At 38.6% G+C, this 25,555-nt stretch overlaps 1 protein-coding gene across 2 annotated transcripts in view; it reads right to left on the reverse strand.

The window, feature by feature from the left end:
- Positions 1 to 25,555, reverse strand: part of Xrcc4 (X-ray repair complementing defective repair in Chinese hamster cells 4) — a 251,736-nt gene that overhangs the window by 126,911 nt on the left and 99,270 nt on the right. For both annotated transcript variants that reach the window (XM_005382306.2, XM_005382305.2), the window contains exons 4-6: positions 10,173 to 10,339; positions 3,224 to 3,376; positions 2,059 to 2,165 (exon numbers count right to left, since the gene is read on the reverse strand). In XM_005382306.2, the coding sequence (XP_005382363.1) occupies positions 2,059 to 2,165; positions 3,224 to 3,376; positions 10,173 to 10,339 (427 nt within the window). The remainder of the gene's footprint in view (positions 1 to 2,058; positions 2,166 to 3,223; positions 3,377 to 10,172; positions 10,340 to 25,555) is intronic.

Here is a 25,555-nt window from a genome sequence, read left to right on the forward strand (position 1 = left end):
CAAATGAGGAGAAATTTAATTCTCATATGCAAAAGCGTGCGCGTGTGAGATTGTGTGAGCCAAGTCAAATCTGATTAGAGTCACATTAACCAATAAACTGGTTTAATCAGCCTCAGCCTGTTTCCATGACCACAGTTATCTTATGCCTTTGTGCATTTATTTAACCACTATGGGAGGCGCCCGCGCTCCTCTGCTACCTATGCAGAGGGTCCTATCCTCTCTGATCTACCCAGAGACAGTGCACCAGCCACCCCTCCTCGCTCCACTGCCTTGCTGCTGCATGCCCCCTCCCACTCCACTCTCATGCACATAAAATATATTCTTTCTTCCCCCTAAAAACAAAACCAAAACGCTTTCTCCTCCTTCCCCTTCCAGCTGCTGCCCACGGCCATCTTTCCTTTCGAGTAAAACTTGCTGAAGTGTCGCCTGGGTTTGGCGTCTTGTCTCCAGGCCTCTCCTTTCCTCCCGTGACACTGCGTTGTCCCTCACCAATTCACCAAAAGTGTTACGCTAAGGTCGCCAGTGATGCCTACACTGTCCTATCTGACGGTCCTCAAGTCTCAGCTCCCTGGCCCCATTAGCGGGATTCCTTCCACTCATCTGTCACGGTCCCCGCTTGAAGCCCCTTCTTCCCTGGGCTTCCAGGATAGCACATTTAGAGGACGGCCTCCCAGCCCTGGGCTGCTCCCTCTAGGTCTTCCGCAATCACCGCTCTGGCGAATCTGCTGTCTAAACAGACCCTGCTTGCTGCTCATCATCCTATTGCTGGGATCTAAGCCCCACTCGTACTTCGCCCCACTCTGTGACCGCTTTATTGTCTGTAATGCGCTCTGCAGCGCTCGTCCTCCCACATTCGATCCTAACACAGACGCCAGACTACTGTGGGAACGGGAGTCAGACGTAGTCATGTGGCTGTTTCAAATGCTCCCACAGTGCAATCTCAGTGCAAGTGCAAGTCCTCATAATGGCAGCGAAGGCCTACGAGAGATGGGGATCACCCCTCTGACCCCATCCCCCAGTGCTCCCACCTTCCTCCTGCTGCTTTACTTACACCAACCTCTGTTGCAGCTCCAACACTCCAGGGTCTTTGTATTTAAGTGACTTCTTGTTTTGGTGGTGTGCTTCTCCTGCAGATATGCTCTTCCCCAGACAGACTGGTCAGCTTCTAACTCAAGCCTTTTCTAGGACCCCTGCTAACATCACATCAGTATCTCCATACCCTTCCTGACTAGAATTTAATTCCATACTCAGTTTTGCGTTTTTCTTAGTACTGCCCAGGAAATTTCCTGATACCTGATAGGCTCTCACAATTATTTTCTACATGAATGAGTTAATTTTTTTTACATATAATATATGTAAAAATATAACATAAATATTATAAATATAATATTTATATTAAATATAAATATAATACATATAATATTGGGTTTTGGTCATTTAATACCTTCTAGGTATTAAATGCGTTTAAGGGACCCTACTTCTACTAACCCTCAGAAATCCATGAAACTATAAAATAATCCGTGATTTAAACACCAGCTGGGTATATGGCCTGCAGGACTAAGACTCAAGCACATCACACTAAACCAACCACCACTGAGCTTCTCTTCTCCTCTATCTCATTTGACCCCAGGGCAAGCCTGTTCTGAAGAGGAAGAGAAGGCTTCAAATTGAGGGTCATCTAAACTGTTCTGGATGAGCCTATACAGTAGCTTATCTGTTGCCTTAATTAGACAGAATTCAATGCTGCAAGCAGCCAGCTCTGAGCCTGTGATGCTTAGCATGAAGGTGTCACTCCATAACGCTTACACATCCTTACTTAATGAGTCTTTTTAATAAAAAAAGTAAGTTTTACTGGGTGTGTGTGTGTGTGTGTGTGTGTGTGTGTGTGTGTCTTTGCTTGCCTTGATGCTAAAGAACTGCTCCATTTTACAATGAACAATTTTTATTAGAGGGTTTACAGAAGATCTTTTCTCATAGTAGTTTTCATTGCAGCTTCTCATCAATAGCATAATGAGCCCTTATAATATCCAACCAAGAAAACAAGCCTCTTGTTCTCACCTGGGGCGGACACGGAGGGCTCAGACTCGTTTCCACTTCCCTCATCGGTACTCGCGTCATAGATGGGGTCGCGGGCAGCTGGGGTTTCAGAGCTGGCTGTAGCTTCCCTAGAGACAAAGAGAAGAATTGCAAATCACTGGCTGACACCTGGTTAGATGTCAGATTGACCCATGATTAGTTATAGAAAAAGTCCTACTCAGATAAACATATAGTGAAATACGTATGATTTAGATGAAGACTTTGAAGACTGTTTATTAACACTCCTAAGAAAAAATTTCTCTTTCATCTAACAATCTGGATGTTGGTTAATGTTCACTATAATTAATTCCGGAATTAGTTTGTATCACTTATTATTTTTATATCGAATATTGATCTACCAGATTGTCTCTGTAGGTCACAAATGTCGGGTATTTTAATAACCCCAAGCCAGTTCTGAGTTTGATTTGACTGTCCCAAAAGGGAGACACAGTTTAAAGGGCTTGTCCAGTGTCACACAGTGATAAACATCAGTACCAGACCAGTACGTGAGCTAGGACCAGGTGACATCAAGCATGTTTCTTAGACTTTGCAATTAGGAAACCTGTACTTCTTCTCAGGTCCAGGGAAACACATTCTAACCTTGTATACTTGCCAATGTCTAAAAACTTAGAAGTAATTGAAGTCACCAGCCACCTGTCACCTATGACTTTTCCTTACAAATCAAGCGCATATCCAGTTTCACAGAAAATTTTTGAGAATGAAGAGTAAGGACCACATTCTCAGCTAACATGAGTAAGGCGCCCTAGAAGTTAATATTTATCACCTGATTCTAGAGTGCACCATGACTTACACATCAGGACTAAAAACGTGCATGGAAATCTTCAGTCTTACAAATGAAAGAATTTTTTAATTAATGCTTCCTTTTTAGTAGTGTCTAAAAATTAATTAAATAGTACTTAGCTAAGTCTCATGCTGGTTCCATAGTTAAGTGTAGGTGAGACAGAGGGCAGACCTGGCACTATCTCCTCAAGCGTTCTCTCTCCCATGCCAACCTTCACTCAGCCCAACCATCAATTCCAGCCCATCAAGTGATCTCATAGCATTAAAAGTTGATACCTTGCTTTCATGAGGTTTTTGAAGAAACTCTACTTAAATTTATGCATCATCCAAAACCATAACACGATACCTTTCACGTTCAATATTCTTTTCCAGTTCTTTAACTTCATTTAGCAATTTATGGAGGCTTCTGATCTTTGATTTCTTCTCATTCAGCACCAGAATAAACCGCTTATACAGATCAGTCTCCAGGCCTTCCTTGGCACTCACACATTTTTCAAATCTAAAAGAATTAAGCAAGTCATTTCATTTTTATGAATATTAATTCTACTCAGTACAATACACAAGATTTCAACAAAATACTTCAAGGAAAATGTAATTAAGATCATTTGTATATATGCTTTAACTGACTTAAAAGTGATAGAGACAGCTAAATAAATCAAAAATTATTGCTTATTAGTATTTGTAATTTATATACTGAGATAAGTATCAAAAATTATCAAAAATTATTGCTTATTAGTATTTGTAATTTATATACTGAGATAAGTATCAAATTTGAAAGTAGTAGAAATAAAACTTTAAAAAATCTAAATGTCTTAACGTAATAATTTATTCACATCTCCGGTTTATATATGAAAAAATGTTTTCATATAAGGAGTTTCAAAAACACAAATACTGCCTGTGGTCTCAGTATGTAATTAATATTACAAAATAGAAACCAGGATTTTGTTTGTGATAAAGTTAAACTGTTTGATTATCCTACTAGACTATCAACTGCTCCACAAGAAGAACATGGCACTCCAAGTTATAATTCTATAACCCAAAACCACATACACACACATATACATAAAAACACATACACTCATATATAATTAAAGTATCCTACTTGGTATTTCCAAGGAGATACTAATAAGAGCAAATGTAGAACAATGTATGTCTTTAATTTCATAAGATAAAATTTTAAAAATTATCTATTATAATTTTTCTGCAATGCTCATCTGAACTAACAGATTATATGGTATTTACTTTAGTCTTCCAAGTGATACATAAGGTAGAAAACATAAACGAGCAGTTGTATATACTTAATGTGTATATACATACGCATACCATAAACAAACTCCTATTGAATAGATTTAAATATAAATTATTTCCTGTCAAATATTCTTTAAAATGTGATCTATTTTCATCTGGTTTTCTTCCTACAGTACTGCTTATTTATGCTGTTTTTTTACATAGGTGTCTGTCTATCTATTCAAACATATACGCCAGTAGCAATATGTATGTACACAAACACATATTGTGTTGACTACTTAGAAACAAAAATGTTAACCTGTGATACTTTTCATACAATACTTTCATGTTTTCTATAACTACCATGGAAGTTTCTGATAGGATGAATAGGAACATGTGACAGTACGCATCTGGAGCCAAGTGCAGCAAACCACTGCAGCCGATGTGCTGCTGAGGCCGCGAGCTCCACAAGAGCAGAGAGCGTGTAGGGTTTTCCTGGCTGCTTTATCCTCAGCGCCTAGCAGCGTCCTTGGTGTTCAACAAATGCCTAGTAGGTATTTACTGGATAAGTAATAAAGCGAGTGAGTTCACATGCACTTATTTTCTCCACCTCACTGCTGACTGATTACATGTCTCTGAGAGAGCAGAACTGTTTTCTTTCCAACACCCTGTTCTGAAGTTTCCTTGACTCCTTTTGCTAGAATGCCATGCGCCAGGCACTGGCTCAGGCCACATATGGACTGGCAGGTGCCTTGCCGTTCACTTCCCCTGAGTGATGACTCTGGCCTTCTCCTTGTGGATGGCCCATATGGGCATTACTGGTCTTGCCAGCTGGGCGGCCAATGTAAGTTCTTCAGTGGCGCAGTGTTCCTGCACAGTGGTCTGCAGGGACTCAGTGGGCTGCTCTCACTTCTTTGGATACCCATGGATACCAGCGGTTGGGGCCACCTTCTTAAGAAGTTGATGTTCGCCACTCTTAATTCTTCCACACCAAAGCCACTGCCGGCGTATGCCATGGTCTGATACTTCCCTGTTGGGCACATTGCTATGGGCTGACGGTTTCCATGGGCAGGAAGTGGAGCCAGACTTTGTGCTCTGGATTGCTGGTCGTTGGACCTGCACATCTTCTTGGCCAGCAGTTTGAACCATGTGGCCTTGTTCCACTGTCAATCCTTGGGGAAGTGGGTCTTAAGGTCATGCCATTCCAGCCAGGCACCATGGCTGCTTATGTCCCTCCCCTGAAGGGAAACAGCTGAGCGAGAAGACTAAGCGGGATATATTACATGGAAATGGAAAGCCAGTGATCCAGAACACAGTCCTATGTCATTTAGCAAAGGGAACGTCTTTTGAGAAATGCATCGTTTAGGCAATTTTGGTTTTGTACAATCACCATATAGAGTATACTGTACAGGTGATGGTGGTGAACCTACGGCACATGTGCTGCAGCTGGCTGTTTCTTATTGAGTGCTCTAGAAGGTTTGCCATCAATGGATATGTCAGTCACTCCACATGGCCACTTCGTGAAATCAAGAGACACTAAATATGAGTCACAGGAGCATGCTGCTGGTGTATCACAGTGTACTGACTCACAGAACCTTCTTGCTTTTAGCAAGCAGGAAATGTATAGAGTAATAAAAGAAGTATAGACTGTGGAGTAAATAAACTAGCAACTTACTTGTTTATTGCCATTATCAAGTATTGTGTGCTTGCTATACATGATTGTCTTATACTTTAAGCAACTCACGAATGTGTTAAGAATACAGTGCATCACCATGCTAGAAGAGCCACATCATTAGGGACTTCCCAGCCTCATTTCAATCCTCATCTCACTTCTTTGGCTACCCATGGATACCAGCGGTTGGGGCCACCTTCTGATGGCTGCAATACCATTATACCCTACATGACTGGACTACATTTTCTGCTCACGTGACACTACTCATAATTGTAACAATAACTGACACTAAAAGTAAGCCCATATATACCTAGAGCAGACTACAGCTAGTCTAAAGATCATCTCCACAGCAAACATCAAACTGGATGAAGCCATAAATAACATGAAACAGGAAAGGCCTGATGATGCTTCGTCCTCTCCTCAGTCACTATGACAACAGCTTAATCAGTAACTTTAGCAGTGAGGTACCAAGAACTTCAGCCAAAAGATAGCAACTTTTAAAAGTAGAGAAAACTAGAAAAACTAAGTAGAGAAAAATAATGAATGTTAATGAAATATTTCAGGGTGACAAAACAATCAAGAAAAACTTCTAAATCAGTAACAAAAAATAAGAGCGAAGACAAAGAAATATCATACAGAAATAAAACCCTCAACAAAATGACACAGTAAATGAAAGCCCAAAATAAAACAAGAGATACATAAATGTGAACATGTGTTACAAAAACAGTGTAGTAATCATGATATTAACAATCACTCCTGGCCAAATTCATATCTAGGTCAGGGCTGTATAGCAGAAGAAAATCTGGGCAGAGTTGAGAAGCCAAAGAATGTCAAAAAGAACTGGAAAAGAAAGCAGTGGTGAAGATTTAATAAGGCTTCAAGCCATGGACAAGATGGTGAACAGCTGTTCCTCATCCTTTCTGATGACAGAACAAGAGGAAATGGCCTTCAACTATGCCACGAAGGATTCAGATTACCAGTAGACGGAAGGGAGGGCTTTCTGGCTGCAAATATTCTTAAACACTGCGAAGCGCTACAAGGAAACATGACGGTAACTCTTGAGTTCCTTAAAAAATCAGATTGAATTCAGCTGGAGATAATATGACTCCATCTAGCAAGCTGAAAGATAAAGTAAAAGAGCTTTCAAGGTCTTCTAATGATTCCCTGAGTACCAACTCAATGCACTGGAAACTGCCTCGAATTATGGGTTTAATAACTATAACTCAGAATAAAGCCAGAGAATTTCTAAACTGAGGTCTGAGAGCAAACAAAAGACCTATTCAGTAACATGGAACTTGAGAGCTGTTATTTGAAATTAAGTGGGAAAACCCAGTGAAATAAATACAGCTAATAACCTGGCTATTCATATACAAGTTCTCTAATGCTTCTTGCTTTGTTTAAAATTGCACAAAATTAATCCAGTAATGCCACTTGTTCAGAATGGAACAAAACCACAGTTACTAAACAGTAACTAACTACAACTAATAGCAAATACACATGTTAAAGTCTGTGCACTAAAGCTCGCTGTTTACTAATCCTATAATCCCTCATCCCCATTCAAGCCTTGTTTGTATCATTCCAAATGGAAATGTCTTTCTAGTTGGCTCTGATCAGAATAGTAACCCATATTCAAATACCAAAGTACATGCAAAAAAAGTCCACAAAATGTAAGGGAAAAAAGTATCCACAACTCCAGAAATACACTACATACACTATTTTACTTCAGTTTCTCCTTCCAGATGCTCTCTTTTTTGTGAATAATGGGGCAGTACTCATATTTTTTGGTAATGGACATGTCTCCCCTTAATGGATTGTATACATTTCTGTTAATGAGCACGTGTGTACGTGAATAGTCTTTGTTAGTATTTACATCCTATTTGGCATTAAATGTATGCCAGAGCCTCAGCTACTAGGGAATTGTGTCCTCTTCGCTCTGTAACACCACGTGGCCTCCCTGTGCAGCTGGAACACTGTTGGGAAGAAGTGACTGATCACGGATGGACCCTGACAGAAAAGTAGTCTGCCCTGAAAACTAAGCTGGGGCGGGGCTTAACATCATGCCCCAAACCTAATGATCCTCAGGTTTCTATGTCCCCCCAACTCACTACACACTTGTCCTACTTCTAAATTCTCTAAAGCAGTGCTGGCGAACCTATGGCACGCGTAGCACCGTGGGCACGCAGAGCACTCTCTGTCGGCACACTAGCCAAGTCACCCCAGCAGCCAAGCGCTCAAGTCTAACTGCAGTGTCGGCACTTCGTGTTTGGGTTGCAGTTTGGACACTCTGTTGCTAAAAGGTTGGCCATGACTGCTCTAAAGACTTGGTCAACACCACTGCCTTATGGAAACTGGAGCTGCACATTCTTTGCTCGTTTTCCAGGACAGTCAGACTTGAGAAAGAGAACACGAGGAAAGTCCTGCTCGGCCATGACCAAGATGGATTTACAGCTCCTTAACGAGGCCACTTTCTGCTCACCAAGGAGAGAAAAGCACATTTGGGAAATACGTAAAACCGCTAATCTAACATCCTACGTACAAACAAGAGCCTGGGATGCTCTGGAGTGGACTCTTTGCTCTGTCTATAGCTTCACCTCAATGTCACGCACCGTCAGATCTGCAGGAGACACTGAGCTAGCACAAAAACTGCCACCGAAGAAGACGGCTGGAACAGCACAGTAAGGGAGGTGACAGGAGGCCTGGCTGTGCTTGGAGCACATAGCAAAGCTAGAGCCACACTGAGACAAAAGCGTTTTCTGGGTAGTTCAGAAAGAGCAAATCAAACATCTGTGCTCCACATAAGCTATGCATCCCTCACAGATGCTGCTTCCCTGCACAGGGTGTCATTGTCTCCCTGTTTCGTCCTTCAACTCCAGGGCAGTGGTGCTGAATACTGATGAGACAATAGCTCTTTCAACCTCTGGCAGACATTTGAAAGCAATTTGCTCAAGTACCAAATACCCCGTCTGCATTTCTGTGGGAAATTTGTGGATCAGATCGCCTATCACCCAGAGGATTCTTTGAGTGATAAATATAAAAATATAATGATTTATCACGACCACAGTGTATCTCCTTTAATTTGATTCATTTCATATATAAAATAGAAAAACACACCCAAACTACAGATATAAGCCTGAAACATGCTTTGTAGCACGTATATTTGATCCAGATTCATATAAAACAGAAGCTAAAGGGAAAAATCTAATTTCTACATGGCATCATAATATATAAACTTTGAAGGGGCCTCATTTTTGTATCATTTACCTATTGCTACATATAACTGAAGATTAATTTAGAGCTAAAAGACAAGATGAATGCTTCCTCATAAAATAAATGAAAACCAAATGTAACCAGATACTAGAAATGAATTTTACATGGTTTGCACTAATTAGGGAATATTACTGAATGTACAGAAAAATAATTACTTATTCTCATTGTGACATACATGCATGAATTGCTGTAAAACTCTTTGCTTTGTTTCACCTGTTTCCTCATTAATGTCCTATGTCGACAGCAGTCACGATGCCTGCCATACAAAGATTCTAAATAAGGTCTGTGTTCTTATGCTTGAGAGCAAACAGCTTAAACAATAGGATAAAAATCTATTGGATGTCATCATTATTACCATTATTACACATATACTACATAATTTTGTCAAGTGTTACTATACACACACAAACATAGCATATCATACGGTCTCTGTTGGGATATAAGAGTTCACAATGTACATTTTATTTCAAGTATCCTTTCCATAATAGAACAATGCAAAGTATACCCTAATGCAGCTGAAAGAATGGTTTATTTGAGAAAGTGCATTTTGAAGAAGCTATGTAGCTTTTTTCTTCATCACTTAAAAAATGAGAGACAAAGCCAGGAGAGTAGTTTAACGCAGCAGCCACAACTACTTTGCCTTTTACGAGTGCTTAGAGTATGAACTTACAATCAATCAGGAAAAATAAATCTCTTGTTAATGCTAAAAGAAACATCAATTGATATAGTTGCCATTCTTAGATTCCGAAACAGAAATCAGTATTTCATAGGTTGTCATATATGTTAAGTACCTACCCTGCATGTCTGCTACAGCCCTAGCATCACTACTTAATTTTTTTATTAATATTACAATAATGGGTTTGGATCCTTAACAACGAGTTACTTATTTTTCATAAATCTGTTAATGCTACCAAATACTAAGAGACCCAAAATTGCTCATACATTCTTATCACATGCAATAGTCACTAATAAGTCGGTTTAATAATATCAAGAAAGGTATAAATAGTAACAACTTTTCTTGTAAACAGAGGCTGGTCCACACGTACCACAGATGTGAAAAGCATTCCCTTAGACCCACGCGATACAGAGTGTGCTCGGGTTCTCGGAACGCGAGCACATGGGTACGCACCGTCCCTGAACGTCATTCCAGTCTCTCAGGAGTCTCTCATTTTCTTTCCGCAGGTGCTCATTATTGGCTTTGTTTTCTGCGATGCTGTCCAGGCAGTAACAAATCAGTTCTCCAATGACCTCAGCTGGGTTCGCAGCTTTCTCTAGGTGGAAGGAACCAAGCCTAAACTGAAATGGAAGGAAAACATGACTGCTTTGAGGATACTATCAGGTTCAGCAGTCTGGCTTTAAACATACCCAATTTATTTTGAAAGGAAAAAAGAGCAAGATTCAAATCAGTACATTTATCACATATTAATTCAGTGAACCGAAAAAAAAAAAAAAAAAAAACAAAGAAACAAAAACTTAGGCTACTTTCTAGTTTCTTAAGTTTCTCATATAAATCAACAAGTAACCTAAAAATAATCTTTACAACTTTTACAAATCTTTATACTTCTTGGTAGAAAAGAAAGCAACAGAAATATCATAGGCGTACTACACCATCTGTTCATGAAAGTCCGATTATAAGTCACTCTGCTCAGAATAAGAAAAGGAATTAGATATGAGGACTTTTAATGCTATGATTCTGTAAACAGTGAACTGGAATTCTTGAAGAAACATCAAAATTCTTATAATAGTTAACAGAAAGATAGTTTTAGAAAACTGAGAAGTCTGCAGACACCACATAGTAATTTAGCCTTCATCCAAAGACTAAAACTAATTATTATAAATTAACAATAATAATGTTAAGTGTCAAGCTTGACTACTTTTACATCAGGATAAGACTTAAAAATATGGTGATTCCTCTACTAGGGGACACTTTCAAATAAAACAGTATAACACAGTTGTCACGGAAGGAAGGGAATATAAGCACTGCTCATTTGGCTGATAAGAATAATGAAATGCAATGATTAATAAGAGCAATTATAAATTTCCTTAATATTAAAATTAGGATTATTAGAACAGGTAAAAAAATAACTATTATTATGTAGCTGTCAGGTCTTGTGAAGTATGTAACCGCAGCGAGGCACAAGCCAAACTCATCTGACGCTCACCAAATCTTCGCCCATGATATGGACAAGTAAACTGAGGCTCAGAGTACGTCTTCTGCCTATTGAAGGGGTAAAGCCAACATGCTACTATGCCATGCTGTTATCCTATTTTCTGTATAAGAAGGCAATCTACCTAGGCACATAGTAAGAGAAAGAATTTGGTTCAGAACCAGTTTATATTTTGAAAGAGATTCTCACGCACCCAATAAGTAGTACAAGAATAAAACCGAGTCTTTTGTTTGTGTTTTGGGGTTTTTGGGTTTTGCCTCCTAGATTACTAATTTCCCTTATGATAGGTACCTACTGTGAATATTTACAAAATATATCACTTTTAACAGTGTTGCTTAAAATGTTAGAGATTGAGAAGTATTTAACAGTGGTTGAATTCTTTTTTTAACATATGAGAAGTTTTGTTAATTTGGTTTTATGTAACAGTATGTCAGAAAAAAATCAAAATTTTAAGGAAGAAACAAAGCTTTAGTATTGAGGACTTTGTGTATAGAAGAAATTCTGTTAAATAGCACTGTATCTTATTGATTCTACTAAAATATTGATCTTGCTAAATAACATTTCTCCATAATACTATGAATGTTGAGCTCCTTTTCATTTTAAAGAGAAAAAAAGATAAACAATGAAACTGAATTTCAAAACAGGCTATTAGGACAGTTACAACAGTTGATACATCGAGTATTGTTGCCTTCAAAGCAGTTAATCAGAATACAAGGTACAGGCATGATATCTTGTCTCTATATTAGAACAAAACTTTCTTTTCAAGGAACTAAGAGAAGAGAGCTGTATAACTATCTTAACTGTCTCATGTATACATACATTTTTTTTCCTTTTCTTTCTTCTTTTCCCTGTCCCCCATCATAGTTTATCTTTTCTTCTGAACAGTTTCTTCCCAGTACACAATATCTAGTGTAGGTTTTGGATCATATTTTCTTGTTCTGTTCCTCATACTAGTGAGACAATAAGATGTTTACACATATGGCTCTGATTTATTTCACTTATGAGTATGGTCTTGGGTTCCACCCATTTATCTATAAAAGTTTCTAGTTTATCCTTCTTTATGGCTGAGTAATATTCTAGTATATTAAAAAAACATATCTTTTTTATCCATTCTTCTGTTGATGGGCATCTAGGTTATTTCCAAGATTTACCTATTACAAATTGAGCTGCTTTAAACATGAATGTACATATACTGCTGTGGTATGATGTTTTTAATTGTTCTGTGAAGATACCCAGAAAGGAATAGCTGGTTGAAGAGGACCTCGAATCTAGTTTTGTGAGGACTCTCCACACTGATTTCCACAGTGGTTGCACCCATCTACACTTCCGCCAACAGTGGAGAAGGGTTCCTGTTTCCCCACAGCTGCACCAGCATGTTTGTTTTGATAGCCATTCTTTCTGGGGTGAAATGGAAGCACAGTGTTGTTTGAATTTGCATATCTCAAATGACCAATGCTGTTGAACACTTTTTCATATATTTATTTGCCATATTTCTTCATCTGAGAAGTGTGTATTCATCTCAGATGCCCCATTTTAGATTGGGTCTTTGAATTTGGGGGGTCTGATTTTTTTTCAATTCTATATGTTCTAGATATAAGTCCTTTGTCTGTGGGACAACTGGCTATAATATTTTCCCACTCTATGGACTGTCTTTTCCCTCTGTTGGTGATTTCTTTTGTTGTGCAAAAGCTTTTTAATAAGGTGAGATCTCACTTGTTGATTCTTTGTAATATTTCCCTTGCAGTCTGGGTTTTATTCATGAAGTCTCTGCCTACACCTATGTATTCGAGATCTCTGCCTATTTTCTCTTCCAGTAAATTGAATGTTGCTATTCTAATATCTGGATCTTTGATCCACTTTGACTTTAGTTTAGTGCATGATGATAGACATGGGTCTAGCTTTGGTCTTCACCCTGTGGAGATCCAGTTTTTCCAGCACCATTTATTAAAGGACTATCTTTCTTCTGGTGAATATGTTTGGCTCCTTTGTCAAAGATAAGGTGCCTGAGTGTAGTTGGGGATGCATTTGCATCTTCTAATCTGTTCCACTGATCCTCAGGGTTTTTTTTTTTCTTTGCCAACACCTTGCTAATTTTATCATAGTAGCTTTGCAGTATAAAACCAGCAGTTAATATCATATTAAATGGTCAGAAACTGAAAGCTTTCATTCTAAAATCAGAAACAAGACAAGGATGTCCACTATCACCACTCCTATTCAATATAGTTCTGGAAACATTAGCCAGACCAATTAGACAATAGAAAACAACAGAAGGACTAAACATAAGCAAGGAAGAAGTTCAATTATTATTATTTGCAGATGACATGATATTCTACATAGAAGACCCCAAAAACTCCACCAAAAAACTTGTAGATTTAATATCCAAACTCAGCAGAGTAGCAGGATACAAAGCCAAAACTCAAAAGTCAATAGCATTCCTACACACAAGCAACAAACTCACAGGAAGAGACATTAGGGAAAGCACGTCCTCCACAATAACACCAAAGCATGAAATACTTATGAATCAATCTAACAAAGGATGTAAAAGACCTGTACAGTACAAATTACAGTACCCTGAAAAAGGAGACTGAAGAGGATATCAGAAAATGGAGAGATATCCCTTGCTCTTGGATAGGAAGAACCAACATAGTGAAAAAGGTCAAACTCCCAAAACTATTATACAGATTTAATGCAATCCCAATCAAAATACCACTAGCACAGATCTAGAAGAAACATTCTTAAAATTCATTTAGAACCAGAAAAGACCTAGAGTAGCAAAGGTAATTCTGGGTAACAAAGGCAAGTCAAAGGGCATCACAATCCCAGTGGCTGAATTCTAAGACAAAAACTTATTATTCAATTTAAAAATAAAACTACAAGTCCCTAAAATAGAAATTCAAACTTTTTAATCTAAGCGGAAACTTTACAAATGATTTCAATATCATTTAGATGTGTATAACTCCAGAAAGTAAACTTTTCTACACAAATTATGCTTGCTAACTTACTTTAAATCTTCAGATACAGAAAATATGGGTAGAAGATTATTTAACATTACAGAAATCCTGCCAAAAAGGTTGATACTGATGCTTCCTAGGTGTTGAGTCATTTATTTATATTTGCTTAAAATGTAAAAAAAAACAACATTCATTTACATGATATTCCACACATATTTCAGAGGATTTTAAAGGAATAAATATTACTGTTCAAGCCCAAAGAAATTATGTATCAATTCATATGTGTAATTTTAAAAATAATACCCAAGCAGATCATGTCTGTTTAACTCTTTATCTTGTCTCTTCTTGTCACTTAACAAAGGAAATCAGATCATTTTTCCTTTATTTCAGTGAGAACACATGTTTGTACTAGACTCAGATAGTTTTCCTATATTAAGCAACTTGAAAAATGCTTAACAGAAAGATTTTAAAATATTCTAAGAAATTTATTCAGTTGAAATCATTTCACACTGTTTGTCACACCTGGTTTTTATATTTCTCTTAAAATTAGAATAAAATGGCCAAAAGCATTTGTAGTTTTCTCCTAATAATGAAAATGAGTCCATTTAACAGGGATACATTTAAATAACAAAGTTTTATTTATGTAAAGAATAAAGAAATTGAAAGAAAATTTGAGCATTTATCTTTGAAGTTTCTATGAATATAAACAAACAAAAATGTTAAAGACAGAGATCATCCATGGAAAATTACTTTTTCGAGGTGATATAAAATAAAACTAAGCTTTTATTTTATTTTTTAGGCAACAGATTACATTATTCTCAAAACCCCATAATTATCCTGTATTGTCTTATTATCTAAAATGTTACACAGTTTTTGCAAAGATGGACAATTTTAGAAAGAATTTTTCATCACTTGCATATTTCAGAATGCCACATGGATAAAGACTTTATGGAGACTTTGATCTTGAGTGAAGCATTTATAAAATACAAATGCAAAGATAAACACAAGTCTTTCTCTCTATATTTCTCTTACATACCAAAGAAAGGACTAATTCTAAATCACTAATAACCACTTCTGTCAAAATATCACTCAAATGTATTTATTCAAAATTCCAAAGAGAAATTTTAAAGCTCTTTTTTTCTTGGCTATTCAGTATAAAATAAATTTAACACGCCATTTCTTAAGCGCCGGCAATCATTCTTGGTAATGATTTTCTAATTATAGTCACCTTTTTCTGATCTTTATCAGATACGAACATCAGAAACTTTCCAAACACTACTTACAAAGATTAACTTATTGCTCTTTCAGTTCTCAAATGCATGAGACAGGGCCTCTGACGGAGCGCTCTGCTTAGACTCGCTGGTTCAGGGCCAGCGCTGGAAGCGCTCTTCTACCGCCCCTGCTCCATTTTGGGCCAGCCACGCGCTGACAAACACCAGGCAGCACGTACCTGGACGGACTGGACTGTAATGAGGGTCTGCCGAACTGAGAACCATAGGGTATTTCTGTGCTCCAGCCCTACGTGCAGCTCAGCAACAATGACAGCAAAAAAAAGTGGCAAACTAAACATCATTTTTAAAACCAACAAATTTACACAAAGCTATATTGTATTGGTCTGTCAGTTTTCAAATGTTTCACTCTAATTTCTTGTTTGAGAAGAACTATTCACACAGCTGTTCTTTTTATTAGTTATGTAATTTTTAAATAGTCTATAATATAAAAACATGACTTCATCTAGCACAGCAGATTCCAAAACCACAAATCTAAGACATTTTAAGAGCATATCTCTTCCTTTAGAGATGGACCAAAACAAGTTTCTTTAGGCAATCAGTCCTCTTTAATCTTTTTAAGAATTCAGAGTACAGCAAAATGTGCTAACCACATTTCAGTCCACGATCACAGATTTTAAGCTATGTCTTCGCTTTTCATTATAAAAAGGTTGAAAACAATGAACTTCTTAAAGGTTAACAATAATCAGAGTGGGTTGCATGGCTCTCAGGGATTTCTGCTAGCTAATAAAACATAATTTTAGAACTTTTAATGCAATCTTCATTAAAAATCCTCAATTTCAGAACACTTAATCCGTGTTCTCCAACCAGGGCTTTGTTTATTCTGGATGTCTGTCCACTGGCCAGTCCTTCTGACCCAAGATGAAATGCCACATCTTATTACCCATTCTCTCCAAGCTCAGGTTAAATCCGGCTGAATGCAGCCTACACGGAATAGGCCACATTAAGTCTCGTGCCACTTATCACTCAGCTTTTGTCCTGCTTAGGGTATTTTCTCTGGTTATTTCAGAAATAGTCTTTGCCCTTAAATTTTAAACTTTTTAGGCCAGAAGCCATGCCTTTCATTTATTCCATAGCTTTTGAAGTACCATGCACAGCTCTGGACACACATTAGATGTTTGATAAAGGCTGGAAAAGAGTCTGTGGAATGATCTTCATTAGTAAATGAATACAATGGGTGCAGCAAAGAAAATAATTTAGGCAGTGATTCTGTGAACACGAAGTATGAAACAGTCTAAGCTGTTCAGGGATTCAAAGGGTCAGGTGTGCAGCTCAGGGGTGCAGAGCGTGCCTAGCATGGGGCAAGGTCCTGGATTCCAGCCCCAGCGCAGGGCCTGGGAGGGCTATATGGTAGGTGTACTTTATGGGTAAGGGTAATTTAAGCAACAATGACATGGTTAAAATGGATTAATAGCACTTCATGCTATGGTGACATGTAGGTTAAATACAAATTAATCATACTTCATAATAGAATGTATAAAGTTTTATTCTCAATTTTTGAGTATTTTAGAGTAGCCACAGAAAAACACACTTTCTGTGAATTATGCAAAAATATACATCATGAATGACTAGCACTAATTCCAGGGAAGCGTCTGTGGCTTTTCTAAGTGTCTCTGGGGGCCCAGAATTATCAAGGTGTGATTTGCTATTGTGTTTTGAACACATCCCCTACCCGGTTTCTGCTATAGAATATTATCAAAGTAGACTAGATAACCACACAGAACTGAACCTTCATTCTGATCCAGAGAACAAGATGTGAATTAAAGGAAAAAGAGGAATAAAGGTATCTTGATGTTATTACATGTCAAGTAATGGTCAGACTGGATTCCATTTTTTCAGTAAGTGGTTTTAAAGTTACACATATCAGAGAAAAACTTACCTGTATCTAGCAATGTATACATTTTAAGAAGTAAAACCTATCCATTGTAGTTTACAACACAGAATATTTTATCTACTGTAGACATATACAGAGTTGTAATGTATAGTTGTAAAAATCAAGTCATATAAAAATGAAGCCACATTACTGAAAACAGTGATCAAACAGTATTACGATGGTCTAATTATACAATAACCAACTACTAAATATTTTGATTCAACTATATATGTACGAAGATCATTGCATCATGAACTGTAGCTCATGCTGACCTTGTGAAAGGTTCATTTTATATTTATTTTATAAAGAAAATTGCAAATGAATCTCCTAAAGCAGCAGTACTGTATCTAAGTTGACAAGTGGTATAATTTCTCTCACAAAGCACCTAAGACTGAGAAAAGGACACTAATAAGGACCCCTGCAGAGATGAGGACTGTATTTGTGAGACTACTGATCTCACATTTCCAAATAAAATACTATCTCGCACAGACTTCTCAGGACTCCTGAAAAACCATGTCAAGCTCATCAAATGATCAGCAAGGAGCTGAACATCTGAATGCTGTAGGTTCTTATGCTCAAAATGTAATCATCTAGACACAAGAAGTATGCTGAATTATTATGATACGAATGTATTAGTATTCTAAAATCCCATTATATTCGTTAATATTTGAAGTAACAACTAAGGATTAATATACTGTCCATAATTGCAGAAATCACTAATGGGAGTGAGAGAATCTGAGAGAGGAAAGAACAGATGGACAGAAGAAGCAAGGGAGACTTCAAGTCTATGTGGGAAGGAAATCTCAGAAGTTAATTTGAAAGATTATAAATGTTCACTCCATTATTCTCTTAAAATAGAAGTGACGAGTCTCTTGTTCCACATGGCATACTTTAATGCCTAGGGCAGCAGTGGTGAACCTAGGGCATGCACTTTACTGTGTTTTCCTTTTCAGACAAAAGATGTTAATGTAGGAGTTGTTTTCTCTAACTAAAACCTCAGTATTCAGGTGTAATTGCAGTGCTGGCATTTGCAGTAAATAAGTGGTTTGGGGTTGCAGTTTGGCATTCAGGCTCTAAAAGGTTTGACCTCACTGGCCTAGAGGATTTTCCTTAGTCTCATTATGTGTGTTAATTAGTAATGAGAAGACATTCTATGGGTGAATTCAACCAACTAGGAGGCTATTCTGATCATAACTGGAAATTAATATTAATAAGTTAATATTAATAATTGCTGCCTACCATGTGCCTGCGGTTCCATCCTTTGTAGTACACAGTGATAAATCGTTCCCTGGATCCCCTGACACTCTTTAGATCTCATCACATTTATCCACCACCTCTTCTCAGTGTGTTTTTCTATCTTCTTCTCAAATGTTCAATAGTAACGTCTCCAAAATGATCCCCTGACCCACCACTCATTTTCCCCTGTAGAGTAACTGGGCCATGTGCAGTCACAATTCCCATTGTCACACGGCAGCTGACAACCCGCAAACCTGCAAAACTGAGGTGGAGCCGCTCCTCAGCTCCAGCATTACATATGTACTTAACTCCTTCTTGAAGTGGTGCCACCAGAACATCCTACACGGATCTCAAACTTCACAAGCCAAAACACAACTGTGTGACGCCGTCCCACACACCCTCTGACTAACTAAGCTGCTCCTCTCTGGATTTCCTACTAGACATTCACCATTCATTCAGTGTGCATGGGAGGTCTCGTGAGTGCATGGCAACATCAATTATAACATTACGGGGTTTACTATTCTTGTACTGTGCAAAAAACTGCACAAGAATAAAGGCTATATGTATCAGTGATATTTCTATCCCCATTCTGTGTGTGTGTGTGTGTGTGTGTGTGTGGTGACTTCTGTTATAAATAAAATCTGAAATTTTCACTGTGACCTAAAAAATCATATAGAGAAGACAGTAAGAGAGAAAGAGCACTATATTTTCACATACTTACATATGCATACAGACATATATTTATATATGTGTCTATATCTATATATCTATATCTGTAGATATATATAGATAGAGAGAGAGAGAGGTTGAGATTTAAGGAAATTGGCTCACTCAATTCTGGAAACTGACAGGCCCATAATTCGGTGGGTGGGTTAACATAATTAAGAACCAAGAAATCAGTTTTTGTTCTCTTAAGGCCTTCAACTGATTGCACAATGCCCAACATTACGGAAGACAACCTGCTTTACTCTAAATCCACTGGCTTGAACGTCAGTCTCACCCAAAACAATCCACCCAGAATGTTTGACCACATGTGGAAACCATGGCACAGCATGGTATACTCACAAAATTAATTAGCACAGGCAACAAAAACTGAGGCTCCCAGGCCGATCACTACCTACCCATACTAGAAAGCAGATCCTTCGCCATAAGAGCGGACCATACCTGTCAACACTGACTGCGGCTTTCAGTAGAGCCCTAGCAGAGCTCTGCCTGCATCCCTGACCCAGAGAGGCTAGGAGACAATAAACACGTGTGGTTCCACACAGATACACTTGTAATAACAGGTTAATGCAACTCAACCATGTATAATAAATACAAACACGCCTTAATATTACCAACCTACACAAAATGAAAACTCCCTTAATCCCATGTTCCGATAATTCCAGCTAGTATCCTCATGTCATGGCAAATCTTCTCCCACGATGCATCTAATGTCTGCCCTGTCCAACTACAATTCCTAGTCACACAAAACTATTTAAATTTGAATTAACTAAAGTTTCCTGGGCTGCAAGTGTAGTTCAGTGATATGGCATGTGCTTAATATGCATGAAGCCATGAGTTCAATCCCCAGCACCAAAAAAAAAAAAAATCACTTCCTTGGTCACAAAAATCATACTGCAGTGTTCAGTTGCCACATGCAACCATAGAGCACATAAAGATACAGAATCTATCGCCCAGAAAGTGATCTAGAATAGTGCTGGTCAGTTTCTTCACTTAATTACATCCCCTTCTCCGATAAGTACTTGCCAGCAGACAATACTATGGCCCAGAACTGCCTCTCCAGTATCATCCTCTATCTTTCTCTGTGCCTTTTTTGCTTCAGCAAACTGCCTTCTTTCTGTGTTTGAAAAGGTCAAATGACTGCAAAATGGAGTAGACAGAATGAGGTTTCCCTGAATTATACTTGAATTTCTGGAACTTGAGATGCTACTTTTCACAGTCAAAGGAGACTTTGCAGAAGTGATTAAGGTTATGGACCATCAGATGGGAAATCGTCCTTGATTATCTGGAAAAGCTGCCTCAGCCCCAGTCATAGAAACAGAAAATGCAAATAGACACACAAAGAAACAAAACTGCTCACTTTGAAGATGGAAGAAGGGCCCATCAACTGAAAACATGAGTGCTTTCCAGGGGCTGGAAGGCAGCTTTCTAGATAAGCAATGTGTTCCTCTGCCAATCCAGAAAGGGGTGCAGCTCTGCAGAGCTTGGAGAATGCTGAGGTGAATCCTGTGTCATGGTCGTAACCCAATGAACTGGAATGTGGTAAATTCATGTTGTGCTAAGACCGTGAGCCTGGAAACTTGCTACCATAATACACAAAGATGAATACATTGAGTCAGGGTCTGTGACAAACTGAACAACAGCCCACCAAAGAAGTCTATAAAACAACCTCAAATTTTGTGAATACTCCCTGGCTTTGCAGAAATGATTACACAAAGGATCACAATGAGAAGATCATCTGGAATTATCTAGTGAACCCAATGCAGTCAGAAGAGTCCTTGTAAGAAAAAAGTAGGATCTCAGAGTTAAGAAAGTGATGTGATAAGCAAGCAGAGACTGAGGGATGTGGTCACAAGCTAAGGAATGCTAGATGCCTCTGGAAGCTGGAAGAGACAAGAAAATTATTGCTTTGTATACTTTGGTACAGTGATAACAGAAAACTTACACATGAACTTTGCACATTCTTCCTGATCTCCACTCCAGCACCCCAAAACCCAGTAACTTATTTGGGGAACCTGGCACTGGGTACTGTTTTATGTATTTTCCAGAATGCAGGGATGGGGTGCAAGTCCTCTATATTTTTCTTGCAGCCATTGCAGACCTATGGGCCTGTTCCAAGTTTATCCCCTTTTTTCTTCCTTTTTCCTATTTGTGGTGATTCTGCAGGTATGAGGTAAGTAGTCAAAGAGTGCATTATTATGCCCTTTTGTTCTTGCATTTCCATTTTCCATGATATTTTGCTACTCTTAGGGAATTAGCTTGGTCTCTGCCTACCCCAGTTTACTGATTTGGGGTTTAAATTCCAATCTGCACCTTTCCCCTAGATGGCTGTTTCTTTATCAGGGTACTATCCTTAGGGTTGCCTTTTTGTCTCACCACATGACTGGATATTTTCGGTCAGCCATGTGGGCTCCACCACATCTGTTTTCAAGTGGCCTCTCACAGCCACCAGAAAATCCCATCCTTGTGGATAGGTACTAAGCTTCCAATTATAAGGAACATGTGGATGTCCTCTAACTTTTCTTTTGACTTGGGCTACATCCCTTCCTTGTTTCTTCTAACAAGATGCAAGCAATTTAGAAACATGCCCGACGCTCTGAACAGAACAAAAAGCAGCTAGTAAAGCTTAACTAAAGTGACTGTAAGTCAAAGGTAGAGCCATCCGCACTTTTAGCTCACAAAAAGAGGTTTCTATCTCTTCTACCTTAAACAAAGGACCAAAGTTTTTACTATCAGGTATTTTTTCCTCAAGTGTCTCTAGCCTGATTAAGTAGAGCCAAGAAATGTCTCAAAGTGGCTAAGGGAGTCCACGTGGAATGGAACTCCACACTGACCTCATGAGAGTTTTGAAGCTCAAGGTAGAGCCATTAGGTACCTGAAGACCCCTTCAAAAGGTGTTAGTAGGCCCCGGTATGGAGACAAAAAGGCCTCAATGGGGCTTTCCTCTATGCTTCTACGGAAAACCAGTATCATCCTAGCTTTGAACAAAGACATCTGTCTAGTAAATACTTGAGTCTCACAAGGGGACACCTTGGTTGCTGAAACTGGGTTTTCTCCTTCTGCATAAGATACTACTTTAAGGACCTGAGACCTAGTCATCTCTTTATAGGACCCTACAAGAGCCACGGGAAATCTCATGAACCACACCCTGCAGATTCCACTGATTCCACTGCTGATGAGCGGGAAAGGCTTGACACTGCCAATTTAAAAAGGAATACCTTATCTACTATTACAACACAATTCGAGTCCAGTATGAACTAGAAAACAGTGAGAGATGTGACGGCAGTTTAAATTATACCATTTTCAGTTAAATTGTGTCTGCTTAAAACACACAAGGTGCAGTGTGTTTGTTAATATGTTTTCCTTCCTATACCTTTAAAAGAAAAAAAAGGGGAGGAATGAAACCCCTTCTGTTCAGGCTTTTGTGATCTTTTATCTCAGGAAAATCCCAGAAACTATGGTATTTAGAGAGGTCCTCAAGGAAGAGAGAGACGTCTTTGATGATCCCCACCTGTCTCTCAGGGGAATATGGGCTTCTCCCATTTGTTGAATGAATATAGCCAACTGGGAGGTCTCCTCATCCTCCTTCTTATAATCGTCGGGCCGGTAAATCAGCTCCATCCCCTTTGAATGACCACAGCCTAGTGCCCCAGAAGAAGCCAAGGTTCTCACCCTCGCAGCATGCTTCTCAGACAGCCGTAAGTGCCGCTGGGTGCACACAGAGAGCTGTAAGCCCTGCAGGATGTACTCGGAGTGCTGCTTCTTACTCCTCTGCCTCACAGCTCCTCCCACTCCGAGGAAGGTCCCAGGAGCAGAGGGGACTGTGCAAGTTCAGGTCCCGCTTTCAGTTGCAGATATCCAGCATGGGAGAGTCGGCTAAGAGGACTTTCAGAGGATCCGCATGAGTTTGCAATGTGTCTCAAAGGTGGACCCTTGCTGTTAGCTCACCATGGACAGCTGTCCAGTTCATTCTGGCCACTTGTTATGCTCCAAATGAAACACAAAGAATCCCACGAGAGGCTAACTTTGCTGAATATGTCTCCTATTGGTTTCAGGCAAATCCAAAATAAAAAAATAAACAATGCCAATTTTTAAAAATGCTGATTTCACAGGTATATACTTTTCTGTCAGCGCACTAAGTTGTGTACATTAAATGTGTGCTACTTTTTGTACAGAATCGTATCTTAGTAAAGTGGTGATTTAAATGCTGGAAGTTGGTACTAGTGAAAATTTTTCAATGCTGGGAATAGAGTTTGGAATTGATTTTAACATTACTTTGTGAAGAATTAGTGCATGCCCAACATGAAGTGCGAAGTAGCCATCCCTCGGTACACGTGGAGGATGGCACCCAGGACCACGCCAACACCAAACTCTGCCGATGCTTGAATCTCTTATACTAAATGGCACAGTATCTGCACATAACCTAAACACATCCTCTTGCATACTTTAAGTCATCCCTGGATTACTAAAAATACCTAATACAATGTAAATGCTGTATAATTAAGTTTCTGCAGTACACTGTTTAAGGAATAAGGAGAGGAAGAGAAGTCTACATATACTTAGTACAAACAGTTTTTGTTTGTACTATTATTTCTCCCAAATACTTCCAAACCTCATTTGGTGTCTGTGGCTGAAACCCAGGGGTATGGAGGGCCAGCTATAACAGGATTTTCCTGCATTCTCGACCAGTATGTTTTTTTCATCTAGACAAGAGTTATTTCTTATTTCCTTTGGTTAAGTTTCCTTTGCTTAGCTTTGAATGAGAACATCACTCCTGCATAGGATAACACCATCAAATAATCTATGAGCAAAAAATATAAATAGAATTGCCTATTGAGCTGTGATTATCAATATTGATGCACTGGTCATATCACAACAATTATATGGCATATGGGAACCTCAGAAATCTTGACTTTACAATCCCAATATTAACATCTACTAGCAGGGCCCTGAACAAGCAATTGTAATCTCAGAATATAAAGTAATGATGTGTCCTACAGGAGACTTGTGAACAACATCAAGGGCAGCTCAGGAAGGAATCTGCAAATGAGCTGTACAACCCAGAGATCCACTTTCCTTAGTCTGAGTTTAATTTGTCCTTTAAAATCACTTGATTGCTTTCCACAGTGGCATTCCAGAGCGGCCATGACAGAGAAAAGCGCACTGGGGCTGAGCTCACTGTTTCTGCTGCGTGGCGTCTGTTGCTCCCAGAAACAGTGACCAAGCAAACACTGGACGGAGTTACACGCGACACGTGATCCTGAGCGGGGACACACAGGAAACGGAGCTAAGAGGGTAGGAAGGAGCACAGGTCATTTTTTCTGAATTTAAACCAGTTTACCCTGTTTAATAACAGTTAATGAGGACTTGTAATGTTCTCCAGGAAAATTAAAACAGTTGAATCTCCTCTTTGCCTGGACTAAAAGATTCGGACTGTCTCCCACTAAGACATCTCAGCTATTTAGGCCAATCTCCCACACTGCTGCCCCTCTAAAGAAGCACTAAACCCCCTTACCTGATGAAGCAGCATGAATGATTAAAAAGTATTACACAAACATTAGAAATGTTTGAGAAACAAAAGTGTTTCACAGAATACCTACTGTGTTAACTATAGTTCAATTACCATCCATACCAATAAGCTCAAAATTGATCACTCCTAAAATGGCATAAAAATATTAAATATCTCAAAATTTCCACTTGAAATACAATAATAAAATATACTTAAATGTTAATTTTATCTTTGGTTTATGAATTTATTTCTAAAGATTTTTGTTGAAATTAATAGTTATCTTCTTAAACTGTAGGCTGAAAATTCTCCTCCTACATCTAATACCAAATCTCTCCAAAACAAATGTACACCCAGAATATTTATACAAAAAAGTACTATTTACTTTACTCTTCTACTGTCCTAGAAATAGATTAAAAACAAACTACTGTTCTGAAAAAATTTTAAATTTTTCAAGATTTTTGTAATGAGTAAGATAACTACATAGTTGGTGTAAAACTTACCATCTATTTTTGATGGGATTAAGAAACACTGGGGGAGTACACTGGACACTGACTATACATTTAACTGAATTTTCTTGCAAAAAAAATTTAAAAATTATTAAAACTTAACATTGAAGCCAGGTGTGACAGTGCACACCTGTAATCCCAATACTTAGGGAGGATGATATAGGATGATCACAAATTTGAGTCCCGCCAGGGCAACTTACTGAGAGCTTGTCTCAAAAAGAAAATTGGATCTAAAAAGGGGTGGGGATGCAGATCGG

The sequence above is a fragment of the Chinchilla lanigera genome, unplaced genomic scaffold, assembly GCF_000276665.1.
Source record: "Chinchilla lanigera isolate Chin_1 unplaced genomic scaffold, ChiLan1.0 scaffold00017, whole genome shotgun sequence".
Classification (NCBI taxonomy): Eukaryota; Metazoa; Chordata; class Mammalia; order Rodentia; family Chinchillidae; genus Chinchilla; species Chinchilla lanigera.